Here is a 16,018-nt window from a genome sequence, read left to right on the forward strand (position 1 = left end):
CTTCGGGACTCTAGGGCTGACATGATCTGAACCTGCAGCCTTATTCCGATTCAGTCTCTCCAGTTGCCTCTTCACCTGACATCTTGAGACACACAGGTGGAAGGAGGAGGCAAAGGAAGCATCAGCATCTTCTGATATGGTTGAAGGCAAACATGTAGAAGCAGAAGGGTCTAGGGCTGAGGTGGAAGATAAAAAATGTGAGATGTTACTGGACAGCTGTGGGTCCTGTGGGTCAAAGGAAGGTGGAATGTCTGTTTGGCTGTGAGCAGGAGAGGAGGATGTGAAGCTTGTTTCTGAACTGAACCCATTGAAGAAGTGTACCGGAGTCAAATTCTTTGTTTGTATGTACGAACTTGGCAATAAAGCTGATTCTGAAATTACTATCAACAGATACCTTAACTTAAGATTTTAAATTAATTTGATCTACTAATTCTATTTGTTAAAATCAAAAATAAAGTTAAAGTTAATCAAAATACAGCTTATATACAGAAACTGTTGCAGTTACAAACACATTATAGCATGAAGGTACATTTAAGTAGTTTGTACGTGATTGATATTGCTCCAAAACATAGTTATAAGTACCCGGAATAAAGAGTCAGGATGTAGAAAAACAACTAACTTAATTTTAGATTCCATACAATGCACAATGTAATTAAATTAAAATGAACACAATTTTTCAAATGCTCTGCAAACAGTAGGGATGTGAATTTAACAAGGCTGACAGTTTGATGACATATGTCTGATTGAGAAATTAAATTGTCTGAAAACATGTTGCTGGGAAATAGTTTGGACCCCACTTTCATACCTTTAAAACTTCCCTGTAGAAAAAGATGGAACACAAATGTGAAGGATCTTACCCAGTGGCAACCAAAAGACGCAAGAATAAAAAACAATTGATATAAAATATAAAGTATCAAAACTAAGTCTAATAATATATATCACATTGACATTTTCATAATACCCAGCAACAATCAGGGAAAAATCAAAACATTTTGGCTTTTATGTCCCTGTGTGAAATTAGAGATGAACATCATTACCAACACCTAAAATGTAAAACTCTGAACTCACAATCACAGGTTTTAAATTTTCAAACTAGGGTTCTGTTGAGAGGTTATGAGCAGGTAATGTCTTACCTGCTGTGCATAACTCTTTTGGGAACTTTCGTTTTGTATTAGTATTAGGTGTTTGATGATAAATGAAGCTCTTGAGACAACATATAATGTTATGTTCGTGGCAATGAGAGAAAAAGATATTTGGAGGAAAACATAGAGTAAGAATTTCACAAAGCAGAAGCCCTGCTTTGAAGAATGTGTAACACGTGTAAAATGATAGTCCATACTTGTCTACAGGTTTTTCTCTGTTTCTAATGTACTCTAATGCTAAAAAAAAGAACTCACAAATGCACAGTTTTGTGTGCAGAAATAAAAAGAAGGGCATCTGTCTCTATTAGTGCTGCATGATAAGTAACAAATCTTTAGTTGGTAATATTATTGCAAAATAGGGTTATGATTGCAATTGCAATGTATACACATCCTAACATCAGCATCGTTGTGTTGATGTTGAGCCAGTGTGTGCATCTGATTTAATCTGCTGCAACTTCATCCTTTCGATCAGAATTTGAACTAATAATGTAACAAGAAGGGCTCTTAACTTAAAGGTAAACTTCACTAAAAACGCACCATCACTCAGATTGTTCGGTGGTGAAAGGTATGAGGCAGCACCGTTGTTTGTCATGTACAGACAGCGGTTATCATTCAATCAGCAACCTGTGCAGCCTACTGTTTTTTGCTGGTTGTATCTATTCCAAGGTATCATGGTCCCAAACATCGTCCTTCAGTGAGTTGCTTTGTCTCATTTTCCTCTGAAATCAAGGCATCTCCAGCACTTGTGGAAGTGTCTCCTGTTGGGTGAGAAGCAATCTTCTTCAGGAGGTTCTCAGATTGAAGCAGTTCCTGGGTCCAAGCATGACAGACATCTTCTATTCCTGAACCATTTCCTCCATACTCTGGAGGCAAAACATCTGGCAAGAAGAAGTCACTTAAAGTGTGGTGAAAGTCTGTACCGTGCATATGGACCTACAACAGAGAAAACATATTGTTTTACCATAAACCTCAGGAGACATCCACAGCAGATATTTGTGTGTAAACCAGAACATAAGAAAATAGTTCTTTGCTGCATGTGGTATAGTAAATCATTGTGTGAAAGAGAAATATGATGATGAGTCTCACCCTCTGCTTGATCTTATCTGGCAAAAAGGGCCGAATCATTGCAAACACTGGACGGAAGAACATTGGCTCATTGACCAGATGAATTCCTCTCACTTTTAGTGGAAAGGAGTCCTGAACAAAGGAATATAGAATCACATTAAGTGTTGCACACAATAATATTGTTAATCCAGTATTATTTATGTGTTTAATTTGTTCAACAGGAAAGGATAGAAAGGTTAGAATTGAGTCTTGGATGTCATTTTCATCCCATGTCACGTTCATACCGAAAGCACAGAGGATATCTTTCTGGCGAGGGAAGGGTTAATCTGCAGGGCATGGCCTAAACTCCACCCCTTTAGGTCAAATACTGCCTTAACACCTCGCCTCTGGGTTTCTGTCTCCCTGGAGATGATTTCCGATGTCATCAGGCTGACCCTGAACACCTGGAGGGCTGACCAGTCTTTTGGGTTCCATTGCCCTGTAGAAAGGACACAGTAGGATTTTGGATAAACCTTAATGCCAATAGATGAGAGGCTGGGTACACCCTGGACAGTTCACCAGTCCATCACATATCAACACAAAGGCACAAAAACATGCGTACATACACTCACCTAATGACAAAAGAGAGTGGACAAAAACCTAACATGCATTATTTTGAAGAGTGCGAGGAAGTTGGTGTAGCTGAAGAAACCTCTTGTGAGATACACCTCATACACCCACAGAGGACTCTGTGGGTGTATGAGGTGTATCTCACACTAAATGGCCCTGGCTGATATTTGTGCTGTTGTACCATGCTGCCTTAAACAAACATTCCTTAACTGGTCCAATGTCAGTAGGTAGTGGCGCCCCTTGAAGTTGGACACATGCTACATCCTGTTAGTCCTCTCCTGTAACAGGTTGGACTGAAAATGTTGTATTTTATTTTATTTGTTTTAACCTTGTCCTGTCCGGCAGAGTAGCACTCAGAATTGTTGTTTGAATGCCAAGAAACTGCATATGTTGTAACTTGCTCTTTGAGGTCAGTCAGATAAGCACTTGATCACAGTGTACATCTGAGCTGCTCCCACAAATGTTTGTTTGCTAAGATCAGGGATCAGCCTGGCCACGGATCAGCCTGGTCAAGGATCAGCCTGGTCAAGGATCAGCCTGGCCACGGATCAGCCTGGTCAGGGATCAGCCCGACCGCGGATCAGCCTGGCCACCAGCCTGGCCACGAATCAGCCTGGCCACGGATCAGCCTTGTCAAGGATCAGCCTGGCCACGGATCAGCCTGGCCACGGATCAGCCTGGTCAAGGCTCAGCCTGGTCAAGGATCAGCCTGACTGCGGATCAGCCTGGCCACCAGCCTGGCCACGGATCAGCCTGGCCACTGATCTTGCATAGACATGTCTTTGCAAGATCCTATTGAGGTCCTGGTTACTTGTGTTAACCTTATTTTCATTAAATTTCCAACTTGGACTCAGTTTTCATTAAAACATTATTTTTTATCTTCTTTGGTTTTGCTTTCCCTGCCTGCGTTGGGTCCTCTCACCACACCAACAACAACATCCCACACAGTTGTAGCTTCAGTCCAACAACAGGTCTCGAATGTTAATGCAATGGGACAGAGAACCAATAGCACAGCTCAATTACATTGTGGAATAACACATGTTAAAAAACGGATGGCAGGCGCAGATATCATCAGGTTGTGAAATGATCCTTCTTCGGTGTGGTCTGTCATATGGAACCAGAACCTTTATGATCTGTGTAGTTGTCATCAGGTACTTGCTGGTTTCCAAAGTCAGGCCAGTGTGACATCTTTATGCCTCATACCCTGGGTGATTTCACAAAAACAAAATCACCTGACACAAAATATCTGTTAACAGCTATTAGTTGTGAACTCTACCAATCCAGGCTTTATAGAAGCGGATGTGTGACAGAAGACGGAAGAAGAGTGACAGGAAAAAAAACCTTACTTGAAAGAAAGCCATGTTTGCCAGAAGATATGTAGGTGACACCACAAACATGTGGAAGGGGTGCTTTAGTCAGATCAGACCAGAATTTTACCATTTGGCCTTTGTGCAAAACTTTTGTTATGGAAAATAAATATTACACATCACCCAGAACACAAGATCTGCCTGGTAACATGGTGGTTGCAGCATCAACTCTTTCTGGAGGACACTTTTTCTCTGTCTCCCGCACCCCTCCCATATCTGCCCTGCTTCAGCTCTGTGTCTTGTCTTCTTTTTGGAGCCTCTTCTTGCATATCTTCCAAATTCGTAGTTATGGATTTGGTCAGCTGGTCTCTCAATGCAACTGATCAAATTTTCTCGACGAGAAGACAGGGTGAAGGAGAGCCCAACTTGTCCGGACTGGACATTTTTCTCTAGATACACAATGGACTCCTGGCAGAAGTGGAGGATTCTGTGTTTGTCGATAATGTCAGTCGAGGATGTGAAAGATATGTATATAATTGGATGTTTGATATCAGGATTTCTGCTTTTTGGAGCCAGCGGTTACCTGGCATATCGAGAGATTCACAGAATGTCAGCAGCTGTTCTGGCAACTGTGAGGCTGCCTGGTATGTGTGATGGGATCTTCAGGGCGATCAACACTCTGTCTCAGTCTGCAACAGACTGAGATGTTACGTGAGCTGAATCGCAGACTGGATGTGATCCTTAGGATCGCAGGCAGGTTGCGGTTCCTGGACTCAGGGGTGAAATGGGATAAATCTTGGAGAATGTTGTTCGCTCAGATCGGGCGAAAGACCAGGAATTTGACTGTTTGGATTCCCCATTGAGAAGCACCAGCGAGACTCTCAAGGCTGACGAAAAATTAAGAGTCAGCCTAACCCAAATAATTATTGTTTTTCTGAATCTGGCTCCCCTGCACGGCCTTGATGGCTGGCTATCTTCAACTTCTCCTGGAAGTTATGTAAACATGACGCTCTGCTCCCTCTGCCCCCCTCCCTTCCCTGAGGACATCTGTGGACCTGCTCAGAACTTGGCCGTTTGATGTACATTCCAACGAACCATCAAGGACAATGGCCTCTGGGACAGTGCTTCATGGACTTACTTGCACACACTCACTCGCACACACACACACATGCTCAAGATAAACATATGCACCCCTCACACCACCTTCACCGTTCCCGGCATGATGTTGTTTGGTCAATTTGTTGCTTCTTTGTTCTGAGGTTTTTTGCAATCTCAAACTGTATCCTGCTAAGGATAAAGTGTGAAATATGATTTTTTTCCTCTACTTACCTAATGTGGTCTCTTTTCTCATCTAACAAGGGCAGCACCTGTAAGTGGGCAGCAAAGCCTCGGTGACCCGTCCCCCCCTTGTCTTGTGTCATGATGTATGTTTGGATGGGTTGTACTGGAATTCTAATTTCCCCTCGAGGATCAATAAAGTATCTTTGAATTGAATTGAATTGAATTGAATCATACCATACCATACCATACCATACCATACCATACCATACCATACCATACCAGCTTTATTTATAAAGCACTTTAAACACCCACAAGACCAAAAACACTCATAAAATACAATAGTCATAAAGTAGAGAAGGTGAAATATAAAAGCAGTAATAAAATAAATAAAATATAAACACAATAAAACAAAGTCAAACATCTCAGATTGTGCCAAAAGCCAAAGAAAAGAGAGGCTCTTAAGAAGGGATTTAAAAACAGCAAGTTAAGAGGCCTGTCTTATGCCCAAAGGATGGTCATTCCATGGCTTTGAGGCTGCTACAGAAAAAGCACGGTCCCCTCTGAGCTTCCGCTTTGTCTTTGGCACCATCAGGAACAACTGGTCAGCTGACCTGAGGGTGTGTAAAGATGTAACAGCTCAGACAAATAGGGAGGGGCAAGGCCATTAAGAGCTCTAAAAGCAAACTAAAAGGATTTTAAAATGAATCCTAAAATGTACTGGCAACCAGTGTAAAGAAGCTAAAACAGGGGAAATATGGCGAAATTTCCAAGTACCTGATAAAAGACATTTTGTACCCTCTGAAGCTGGGAAATGCACGAATTACCAACTCCTATATAAAGTGCATTACAGTAGTCTAGCCGTGTGGTCACAAATGCATGAATAACAGTTTCAAAGTGCTGTCTAGAAAGAATAGGTTTTACTTTGGCTAGCTGCCTTAAGTGTAAAAACTGGACTTTACAACAGCTCTAATGTGAAATTCAAGCTTAAGACCAGCATCCATCTTGACCCCTAAATTTGTAATGACCAGCTTGACATACTTGGCCAAGGAGCCAACATCGGTCAGGGAATCTTCACTGGATCTGCCAAAAAACATTACCTTTGTCTTATCTTCATTAAGTTTTAAGATGTTTAGTGCCATCCAGGTCTTCAAATCTTCCAGACATAAAAACAGAGACTGAAGAGAGGCAGAGTAAATGGACTGAACTTATATAGTGCTTTTCCAGTCATACAGACTGCTCAAAGCACTTTACACTAGAGCCACATTCATCCAATCGCACTCACTAACGCTCACACATTCATACACTGATACGCAGATCAGTAGGCAACTTGAGGTTGCACAGGGGCACATTGACATATGGCAGGAGGAAGCTGGAATTGAACCCACAACCTTCTGATTGCAAGACAACTACTCTTCCTACTGAGCCAGGAGTCTGCCTTCTTTAGCAGTACATAAATCTGTGTGTCATCCGCGTAGCAATGAAAGGATATCTCATATTTCCTAAGAATAGAGCCAAGAGGAAGGAGGTACAACAGCAAAAGGAGAGGGCCTAGAACCGAGCCCTGTGGGACACCACAGTGGAGCAGAGGAGGACATATGGCCATCCAGAAATACACAAACGTACGCTTGGCCAAATAAGATTTAAACCAATAATTCAAAGCTATATGACCTATGCCCACCCAATGTTCCAAATGGGAGAGTAAAAGTCTGTGGTTGACTGTGTCAAAAGCAGCTGATAAATCTAACAGCACCAGGACAACATAGTCACCAGAGTCAGTTGCTAAAAATATATCATTAAAAATTTTTTAAATAGCTGACTGCGTGCTATGAAATGTTTTAAAACCAGACTGAAAAACCTCTAAAATATTTTGTTCAATGAGATAGTCCATCAACTGATTATAGACTACCTTCTCAAAAATGTTTTAAAGGAAAGGTAACAGCAGGATCCAAAGTTGGTTTCTTAATTGGAGGCTGGACAACTGCATGTTTCAAATTCTCAGGAACAACACCTGAACACAAGTTGCTATTTACAAGGGCAAGGACTGAAGGACCTATAGTAAGAAAAACATCGTTGAATAATCTAGGTGGAATAGCATCATCCAGAGAACCAGTTGGCCTTAAGTGACTAATCACCTCCTGCAAAGATTGCAAGGTCACACATTCAAAGCTGTGGAAAACAGCAGAACAAGGCACAAAAACTGAAGGGTCATAAATAGAGGGTATGATCTGGGCCCTCATAGAAGTGACTTTTTCAACAAATATGTGTAAAAAGCTTTCACATACAGCAGGTGAAGTCTCCATACAACCACTATGTGGAGCATTTAGAACAGAGTCAAAAGTTTTAAATAAAACAGAAGGATTGTGACTGTTTTGATAGAATCATGCGCAGGGGATGCTTTTCTTCAGAATGGACAGGGAAGATCTTTATTCATAAAACAGTTCGGAAAACCATCCTTGTACTTTATAGTGAGGCAATATGTTTGGTTGGTATATTATAAAATCCCAATAACAAATGTCGAAGCTTCTGCTCATAATGTGATAAAATGTAAATAAATAAATAAAATAAGATTGTAAATATTTTTGGAAGCTACTGCATTCTTCAAGGTAATAGTGTCACCTACCTCATGTCTGCAGAGCTTTAACACAGCATGCACAAACACAAACACACAGCTATACACACCAATCCTGTAGATAAGCACCCTGCTGCCAGCGCGATCCCGTTGTGGGAGAACAGCATGGTATGATGTTTTGAGGAGGCCAAACACAGATAAAGGAGACAGGCATGTGCTGATCTCAGGACTCTCCTTCCTCCAGTGCAGGTAGTTCAGCAAGAGCTGAAACAACATGTTAAAGAATTCTTACAGCTGTGCTGTCCCATACATGATCTCTGCATTTGACTGGAAAGTCAATTTGATATACAGTATATACAATGATATTCAATAAATTACAATATACATTTTGATGAGACTTGTTTTTCAGATTAAAGTACCTTTCTACCTTTCTTTAGTGTATTGAGTTACTGAAATAAGTGAACTTTTCAATAAAATTCTAATTTATTGAATATATATATATAGTCAGTCAGTTTCTACCACTTATTCCATAGTGGGTCGCGGGGGAGCTGGTGCCTATCTCCAGCAGTCTATGGGCGAGAGGCCGGGTACACCCTGGACAGGTCACCAGTCCATCACAGGGCAACACACAAACAACCATGCACACACTCATTCATACACCTAAGGGCAATTTAGAGTGACCAATTAACCTAACAGGCATGTCTTTGGACTGTGGGAGGAAGCCGGAGTACCCGGTGAGAACCCACACATGCACGGGGAGAACATGCAAACTCCATGCAGAAAGACCCCCGGCTGGGAATTGAACCTTGTTGCTGCAAGGCAACAGTGCTACCAACTGCGCCACCGTGCAGCCCCCTATATATGTATTATATATATATATAATATATATATATATATATATATATATATATATATATATATATATATATATATAGGATATATATATATATATATATATCCTATATATATATATATATATATAGGATATATATATATATAATATATATGAGCTAAGGGCGCACTGCGATGTGTAGTAGTGCAACTTTAAAAAGTGACACCGAAACAAAAGAAGAGGACTCCAAGCTATCACTAAACTCTGCAGTGGAGAAACAAAGGTGAACCGAACCTGAGCTTTCAGCGTTTATAAACAATAAAAAACAACAATAGAAAAAAGTCAAATTATTGTAACAGCTATTTCTGTGGTAAAGTTAGACTAGTTATGTCACAATTGCAGAGCCCTGACCCACTTGGCTGGGCTCACACTGCTTTTCAGTCTATGCAGCTCAGTTGTTTGTCAGACATCAGTATTTTTCAGTCTGTTCACACTTTAGGGTGGTCTGTTTCCAAATAAACAAGTAATGGTTCTCTTAGTATACAGAGTAAAAAGAAAACAGAGTCAAACTAAGCCAGATTTCTAGATATCATGTTTTTTTAGGGAGTAATTTATTTTTCACCGGAATTCTGAAATGTTGCTAAATCAACAGCTGGACTTGCGAAAGTAGTCAACAATGTTGTTTGTTTAAGCTTTATGTGTTTTACATAATTATATAGAATGGTTGTCACAGCTCATCTTTTTTGTGTGTTAAATATTAAACCAAACAATATTACTGCAGAATTCAGACTGTTTAATATCTTTGTTTTTGAGATTATTTTTCCGGCACTGGTGGCCTTCAATTTGTTATTTGTAAAAGTTACTCGGTACTTGAGTAGTCATTTTACCAAACATTTTTTAAGTCTTACTTGAAGAATTAGTAGGATGAGTACTTTTAAAAATATAACGCTACTCTTACTAGAATATAATTTCTGAATGCTCTGCCAACCTCTACTTACACCTGACACAGATGATGCTGCCCAAGATGCTAAAGGTCCCAGAGAGAGGTGGAGGCATCAAAAGAGGGAAGAAAATCAAGATTTAGCACAACTGATATATCATTCCATGATTAAGCAACAATTTCATTATCGTATAAGCTTCTAACAGGTGTAGCACTATCTGGCTTTAGCAGCCGTAATTGACATCTTTTCTGTGCTGTGAATAAGACAGATGTTCATCCTTACATTTCAAGCACATTGTCTCTCTTTTCATTGGAATATTTCTCTCTGTTGATGGTGTCTGACTTAACCGGACAATTATTAAATCTGATTTTTTTTTTTACTTAAATGTTTTCTTGTTGATCTTTTCATGGTGTTGCGTAGTACTAAAATACTTAAACATTCTTTGCTTATTTTGTATATTTATAATGACTAAATATATGAAAAAACCTACAAATAAAACAAATAAAAGCCTCATTTACACAGCTAAGAAAATCAAATGCACAACAACTGAGACGACATTGTTGTAAATATATAAATAAATAAACTGAAACTATCTGTGTAGTTATGCTGCTATAGGTTTAGGCTGCTGGAGGACATAATGACCACTTTCACCCTCTTCGCTACATTCTCATACTACTCTCAAATTTTGCATTATTTGCTGGTATTTCAGTTTTTAAACTTTATGTTCTCTCTCTTTTCTCTTCCTAGAAGCTACACCTGGCCTGACTCTGTGTCTATCTGTGACACCTTTCTGGAGAGGGGCATCGTCCGAGCTTCTGCTGGCAACAACTTAATGCTCACCCTCTACCGATGATCCACATAGCCCTGTCTTTTAGTGTTTAACCCTTTCTCTCTCCTAGACATGGCTACTGACTGAGCTTCTACTGTAACTAACTCTATGTGCTCTCTTTCAGACTCTAACCTTGAAAACTGGCTCAGAGTTTATCTGTTCTTTCTTTCTAGATGAAACGACTAAAGGAGCTACATCCATTAATATTTACTTTTCCTTCCCATAGAAAGGACTCCTGGTTCAGTACTTCTTTGTTCTCTTTGTGTCTCTGCTCTGTTCTCTCAAACCTCCAGTCGGTCGTGGCAGATGGCCGCTCACACTGAGCCTGGTTCTGGTTCTGCTGGAGGTTTCTTCCTGTTAAAAGGGAGTTTTTCCTCTCCACTGTCGCTACATGCATGCTCAGTATGAGGGATTGCTGCAGAGTCAACACCAGTGACTGTCCACTGTCTCTACATGCTCATCCAGGAGGAGTGAATGCTGCAAGTCACTGACTGGATGCAATCTGCTGGGTTTCCTTAGATAGAAAAACTTTTTATCCAATTTGAATAAATAACTGAATCTGACTGAACTGTTCAATGGTTACGATTAATAGGAATGTATGAACCTGACTTTGTGAAGTGCCTGGAGACGACATGTTGTGAATTGGCGCTATATAAATAAACTGAATTGAATTGAACTGTTGATGGGCAAAGGTCTGGCACTGAAAAGATGAGACAGCTTTAACATTCTTATTCAATCCTGCTTATAACCAAGACCTTTTAAAATATATCTGATTAGTTTGCAATTACCCATATTATTTTTAATGTTCTATTTTTATACTCTATCTTTGTGAATCGCATTATGAAGGGGCTAGGTAAATAAATGTAGCTAGGCCATTTATTCCCAGCTCATAGTTAACTATAAAACAAGCTATGGAAAATTCACAATTTATCAGGTCTGAATATTATAAAGGAAATAACAGTGATGCTGTGGAGACTGGACTTAACTGGACTTGTTGGTTCTCAAATTAAATTCTGCTCCATTAAACCTTGGTTCGACTGATCCGTGATATGATAGAAATTAAAGCTCCACACATAATTTTTGTAGCAACACAACTAGTTCCATTGTCTAACTTCTAAACTGTTTTGGTCTCAAACTTTAAACCTTTGGCACTTTATGTATAAAATGGACTGCAGTTTAAAACGTAATATCCTTGTCAACAGTTTTTAATAATTGAAAATATTTGGACTCACTTGTAACTTTAGTGCTAAAAACAAAGACAGCAACCCTGAAACTTTCCCAAATAACCGACCGAATTAGTATTTTCCAGCTGGGAATGAATGCATTGGTCCTGTACCTTCAGAGAGAGCGCCAGGTCGAAGTCTCTGGCGCGGAGGAACCTGATGAGAAAGCAGTCGGAGAAGGTTCCCACAGCGGAGAGCTCATCGGCCTGCAGGGCTGCCCGCCTGAGGTTCACCAAGTACGGCCTCAGATGCTCGGAGTCGTCCGGGAGCTCTGTGAGCTGAGAACCGTTCATATCGCACTCAGGTCGGGTTTCTGTTGCTGCTGAGCTCCTCTGAAGGGTTCTAGAAACCGGCAAAAGGGGCCGGTCTGACCCGCAGAGGGCAGGGACGGGGTGGGCGGGATTGTGTGAGTCGGTGTGCTCTTGTTTACTGTAATCAAGGAATTTAACTTTTAGTTTTTCTTTCATACTTTTTCTGGTTTGTTTCAAGCTCCAAGTTATGAACTCGGTTTAACAACAAACATGTTTCACCACATTATAAACTGAATAAACTTTAAGAAGTTTTAGAATATTTCCCGTCATACATATACTGATGGGCTGATGGGTACTCCAGCTTCCTCCTACAGTCCAAAACATGATTGTTAGGTGAATTGGTCTCTCCAAATTGCCCTTAGGTGTACATGGTTGTTTGTCCTGTGTCCTAGATGTGTCGTTCCCGTAGACCGCTGGACCCTGTATTCTAACATCTCTATGTCTATGTCTGATAACAGTTATTTATCGTCACAGAAACAGTTTTCTGTTTGATTGTCTGCTGGTTGCATTTAACATTAATCACTTACATTTGTTCCAAATTTAATTGGGATTAAATGCAGAAAAACTAAAGGTATGTTGTTTTCAAACAAAAAGGAAGTCCCTGTAGTTTCCTCTGCTATTATGTCCACACGAGGTATCCCAATTCAATAGTGGTATGAATATTAATGTTATGAGTTGTGTTAAGAATATTTGGAATTTTAATTGATGAAAATGTGTTTTAATTTCCATATTAGTCTTTTAAAAATGCATTTTTTGGAGACTGAAATCTATCACAGGATCGAAACGTCTAACCCACAACTGCACTTTACCATCCCTTGTAAATTGGCCCAAATCTTCCACTGGTTTACTACCAGTGTAACTAACTTCCTATATGTCACTTAAACAGAGAAATACATACATTATATAGGTAATAATCTGGCTGTGGATATTTTATTAATTACTAGATTTCCTATACAGAAGCAACAATAGAAAAGCAGCATTTCACATTTTGGAGCAAATGGAACACTTTGAAGTTTTTGTTTTACTTCCTCAGCATTAGTTGTCACAACAGTTTGATGGGAAAGTCAAATTTTATTCAGTGGTGCTGAAAATTCACAAAAACATAAGAAACGAAGAATTGCCCAGCAAAAACCAGTGTTTTAAAACAAAGGGAACAAGGTTTGATGTTTCGTCTTTGCAAGCTTAGTGGAGATTATCGAAATCAAATTAGTGTATGGTTAAATTAATTTTGTTTCTGAAGTTGTTTTAAGGCTTTGTGTGTTTTTGAGAAGAATATTGATATGATAGAACGTGCTTTGTGGAAACATTCAGTTTGTATCCTAAGTATTCTACGCTATCTGCCTTGAGGACACTACTGACTGTACTTCATATCAGAAGTAATCCAGACATAACAGGAACTGAAAATATTTGCTTCATTTTAATATGTGAAGACATACTGAGAAGTGATATCTTTAATTTTAAAATGTAAAAATATTTTTAGAATGTTTGATAAGTTACTGTCAGTCACAGTTATCTTAAAAAGTGAAAGATTTAAATATTTGTTATCACACATTTCAGAAAGTAAAACTCATATGTTGAATAGATTCATTATACATAAAATAAAATAAAAATTCAAGGCTTTATTTCTTGTAATTTTGATGATTCTGGCTAACAGAACCAAACAATCAAAATCCCAGTGTTGCAGAAAATTACAAAATTGTAAAAAAGCAAACTCAAAACATCTGCAAAGGTTTCCTGAGGCTCTAAATGGTCTCTCAGTCTGGGTCAGTAGGCTACACAGTCATGGGGAAGACTGCCGACTGGACAGATGTCCAGAAGACAGTCATTGACACCATCCACATGGAGGATAAGCCACAAAAGGAGTTATTGCTAAAAAAGCTGGTTGTTCACAGAATGCTGTATCCAAGCATTTTCATCGAAAGTTGAGTGGAAGGAAAAAGTGTGGGAGGAAAAGGTGTGGCAGCAACAGGGATAACTGCAACGTTAAGAGGATTATCAGACAAAATCAATTTAAGAATTCTGGGGGACCTTCACAAAGAGTGGACTGAGGCTGGAGTCATAACCCCATAGAAAATCTATGGAGTATTGTCAAGAGGACTTGATGAAGGCAATGATGACCTGAAGGCAGCTATCAAAGCAATCTGGGTTTCCATTTCACCTCAGTAGAACCTCAGGTTCACTGCTGCCATGCCATGTTACATTAATGCAATCATTTATGCAAAAGGAGCCCAGACCAAGTAGTAAGTGAATAGAAATAAACATAGTTTTCAGAAGCTTGACATTTTTGTATAAAATGTCCTTGTTTTTATGTAATATTCCAATTGTTTGAGACACTGAAGTTTGGATTTATTTGTCAGTAACAGTTATAAGAAAGAAGGCGTGAAATATTTCACTCTATCTAAAATGAATTTATAAACTATATGTGTTTCACTTTCTGAAAGGAGTGACAAAATATAATAAACTTTTTCACAATATTAAAACTTTGAGATGTGTCTGTATGTAAAACCCAATTCTGCCAACTATCACTTGGCATTTTAATTCTATCCTTTCAGCGCCATCTGCCTGTTATAAAGTGAAATCAGAAACTACTCTTTCAGAAAGAAATCCATGAAAAACATCTCATATTTATTTTGCTCATAACCCCACTTTTCTGGACAGAGGATGTTTGTATTTACATCTGGTGTCCCTATCAGTGCATATAAGACACTTCGCTGGTCATGATCAGATGTCCTCATGGGAACCAAAGTCCACTCCTGAAACAGTTTCATGTAATTTTGGCTGTGACATTGCTTTGTTGGATAATTGTCCCATTTTGTCTAGCCATGAGCGCTTCCACAGGTGTCTAATTTCCCTCATCTTCCTCTGTGTCTTCAGAGTCTGACTCTAAGCATTTACAGCCAAAACGTGCTGTTCATGCATTGCTGGTCTGATGCAGTAGGATGGAAGATGGCACACAGTCTGGCATCTTTAATCGTACTTTGACTGGAGTTACTATCAAAATTTTTTGTATTAAGCTCACACAGTGTGGTACGTCCAATTCCTGCATAATTGTTGAAATCTCACACTGTGTGCTAGGCTTTAGAGATACTCCAAACATTTAACATGTGGAAGTGAACAAATCTACATCAGTGCAATGAAAGCATCTGCACAGCATACCATGTTAGAAAGTATTTTTATTATTTGTCTATTGATGTGACATCTGAGTGAGACACATAAATTCTGTAATAGTTGCACATGCATGTAGTTTGATGTATGGTTTTGACCTACATCTACATAATATCAGTGGCAGTCTGGCTTAGCTGGTGATCAAATAGTGTATGCTAGAGCATCACACCACACAGGACAGGGATGCTGGAGCATTATTTAACTAAGGCAGCATGTTTTCAGACTTCAACTGAAACCGAAATTCAAGAAAGACACAACAGCGTGATTGGGGATATTAAAATGAAGGTGTTGGGGTTAAGCTGTCAAATTAAAGGAAGAAGCATAGGGGTTCCCTCAGGGTACAGATTTGGTCCCAGGCTTCCTATTATAGTGGAACAATTCAGTAGCATTTTTATGGGAAGTGTTACGTTGTTTAGCACAAATTCATTGATGGAATCCTTGCCAACAAGAGAAAGATGCATTACAATAATCACAATAACAAATTTCTGAAACATGCTGTCCATAAACAGCTCAAGGGACAGCCCATCACTGGGAAACAGGAATTTGTGTTGAGAATGAGGACAAAACTTTTGCTTTGAGTATGCAAGCATCGGTTAGCCCTTAACGACCACCCAGAACCCCCTACTCTGTCAGGAACCACCACAAAATACCTCAAGTGACATCATCTTAGCCAGATGCTCTAAAGACAGCCAAGCCCCCGTGATCCATTCAGCAAGTTGCTCAGGGTGAAGACCCGATTCATTG

The 16,018-nt window shown here is 39.5% G+C and overlaps 1 protein-coding gene across 1 annotated transcript; it reads right to left on the reverse strand.

The window, feature by feature from the left end:
- Positions 1-261: 261 nt before the first annotated feature.
- On the reverse strand, positions 262-12,119 carry ttpa (tocopherol (alpha) transfer protein). Its single transcript, XM_047369002.1, has 5 exons — positions 11,912-12,119; positions 8,084-8,237; positions 2,492-2,685; positions 2,229-2,339; positions 262-2,075 (listed from the first exon to the last, which is right to left on the reverse strand). The coding sequence occupies exons 1-5, from the start codon at positions 12,089-12,091 to the stop codon at positions 1,812-1,814; spliced, it is 903 nt and encodes a 300-aa protein (XP_047224958.1). The 5' UTR covers positions 12,092-12,119; the 3' UTR covers positions 262-1,811.
- Positions 12,120-16,018: the final 3,899 nt, after the last annotated feature.

The sequence above is a fragment of the Girardinichthys multiradiatus genome, chromosome 6 (assembly GCF_021462225.1).
Source record: "Girardinichthys multiradiatus isolate DD_20200921_A chromosome 6, DD_fGirMul_XY1, whole genome shotgun sequence".
Classification (NCBI taxonomy): domain Eukaryota; kingdom Metazoa; phylum Chordata; class Actinopteri; order Cyprinodontiformes; family Goodeidae; genus Girardinichthys; species Girardinichthys multiradiatus.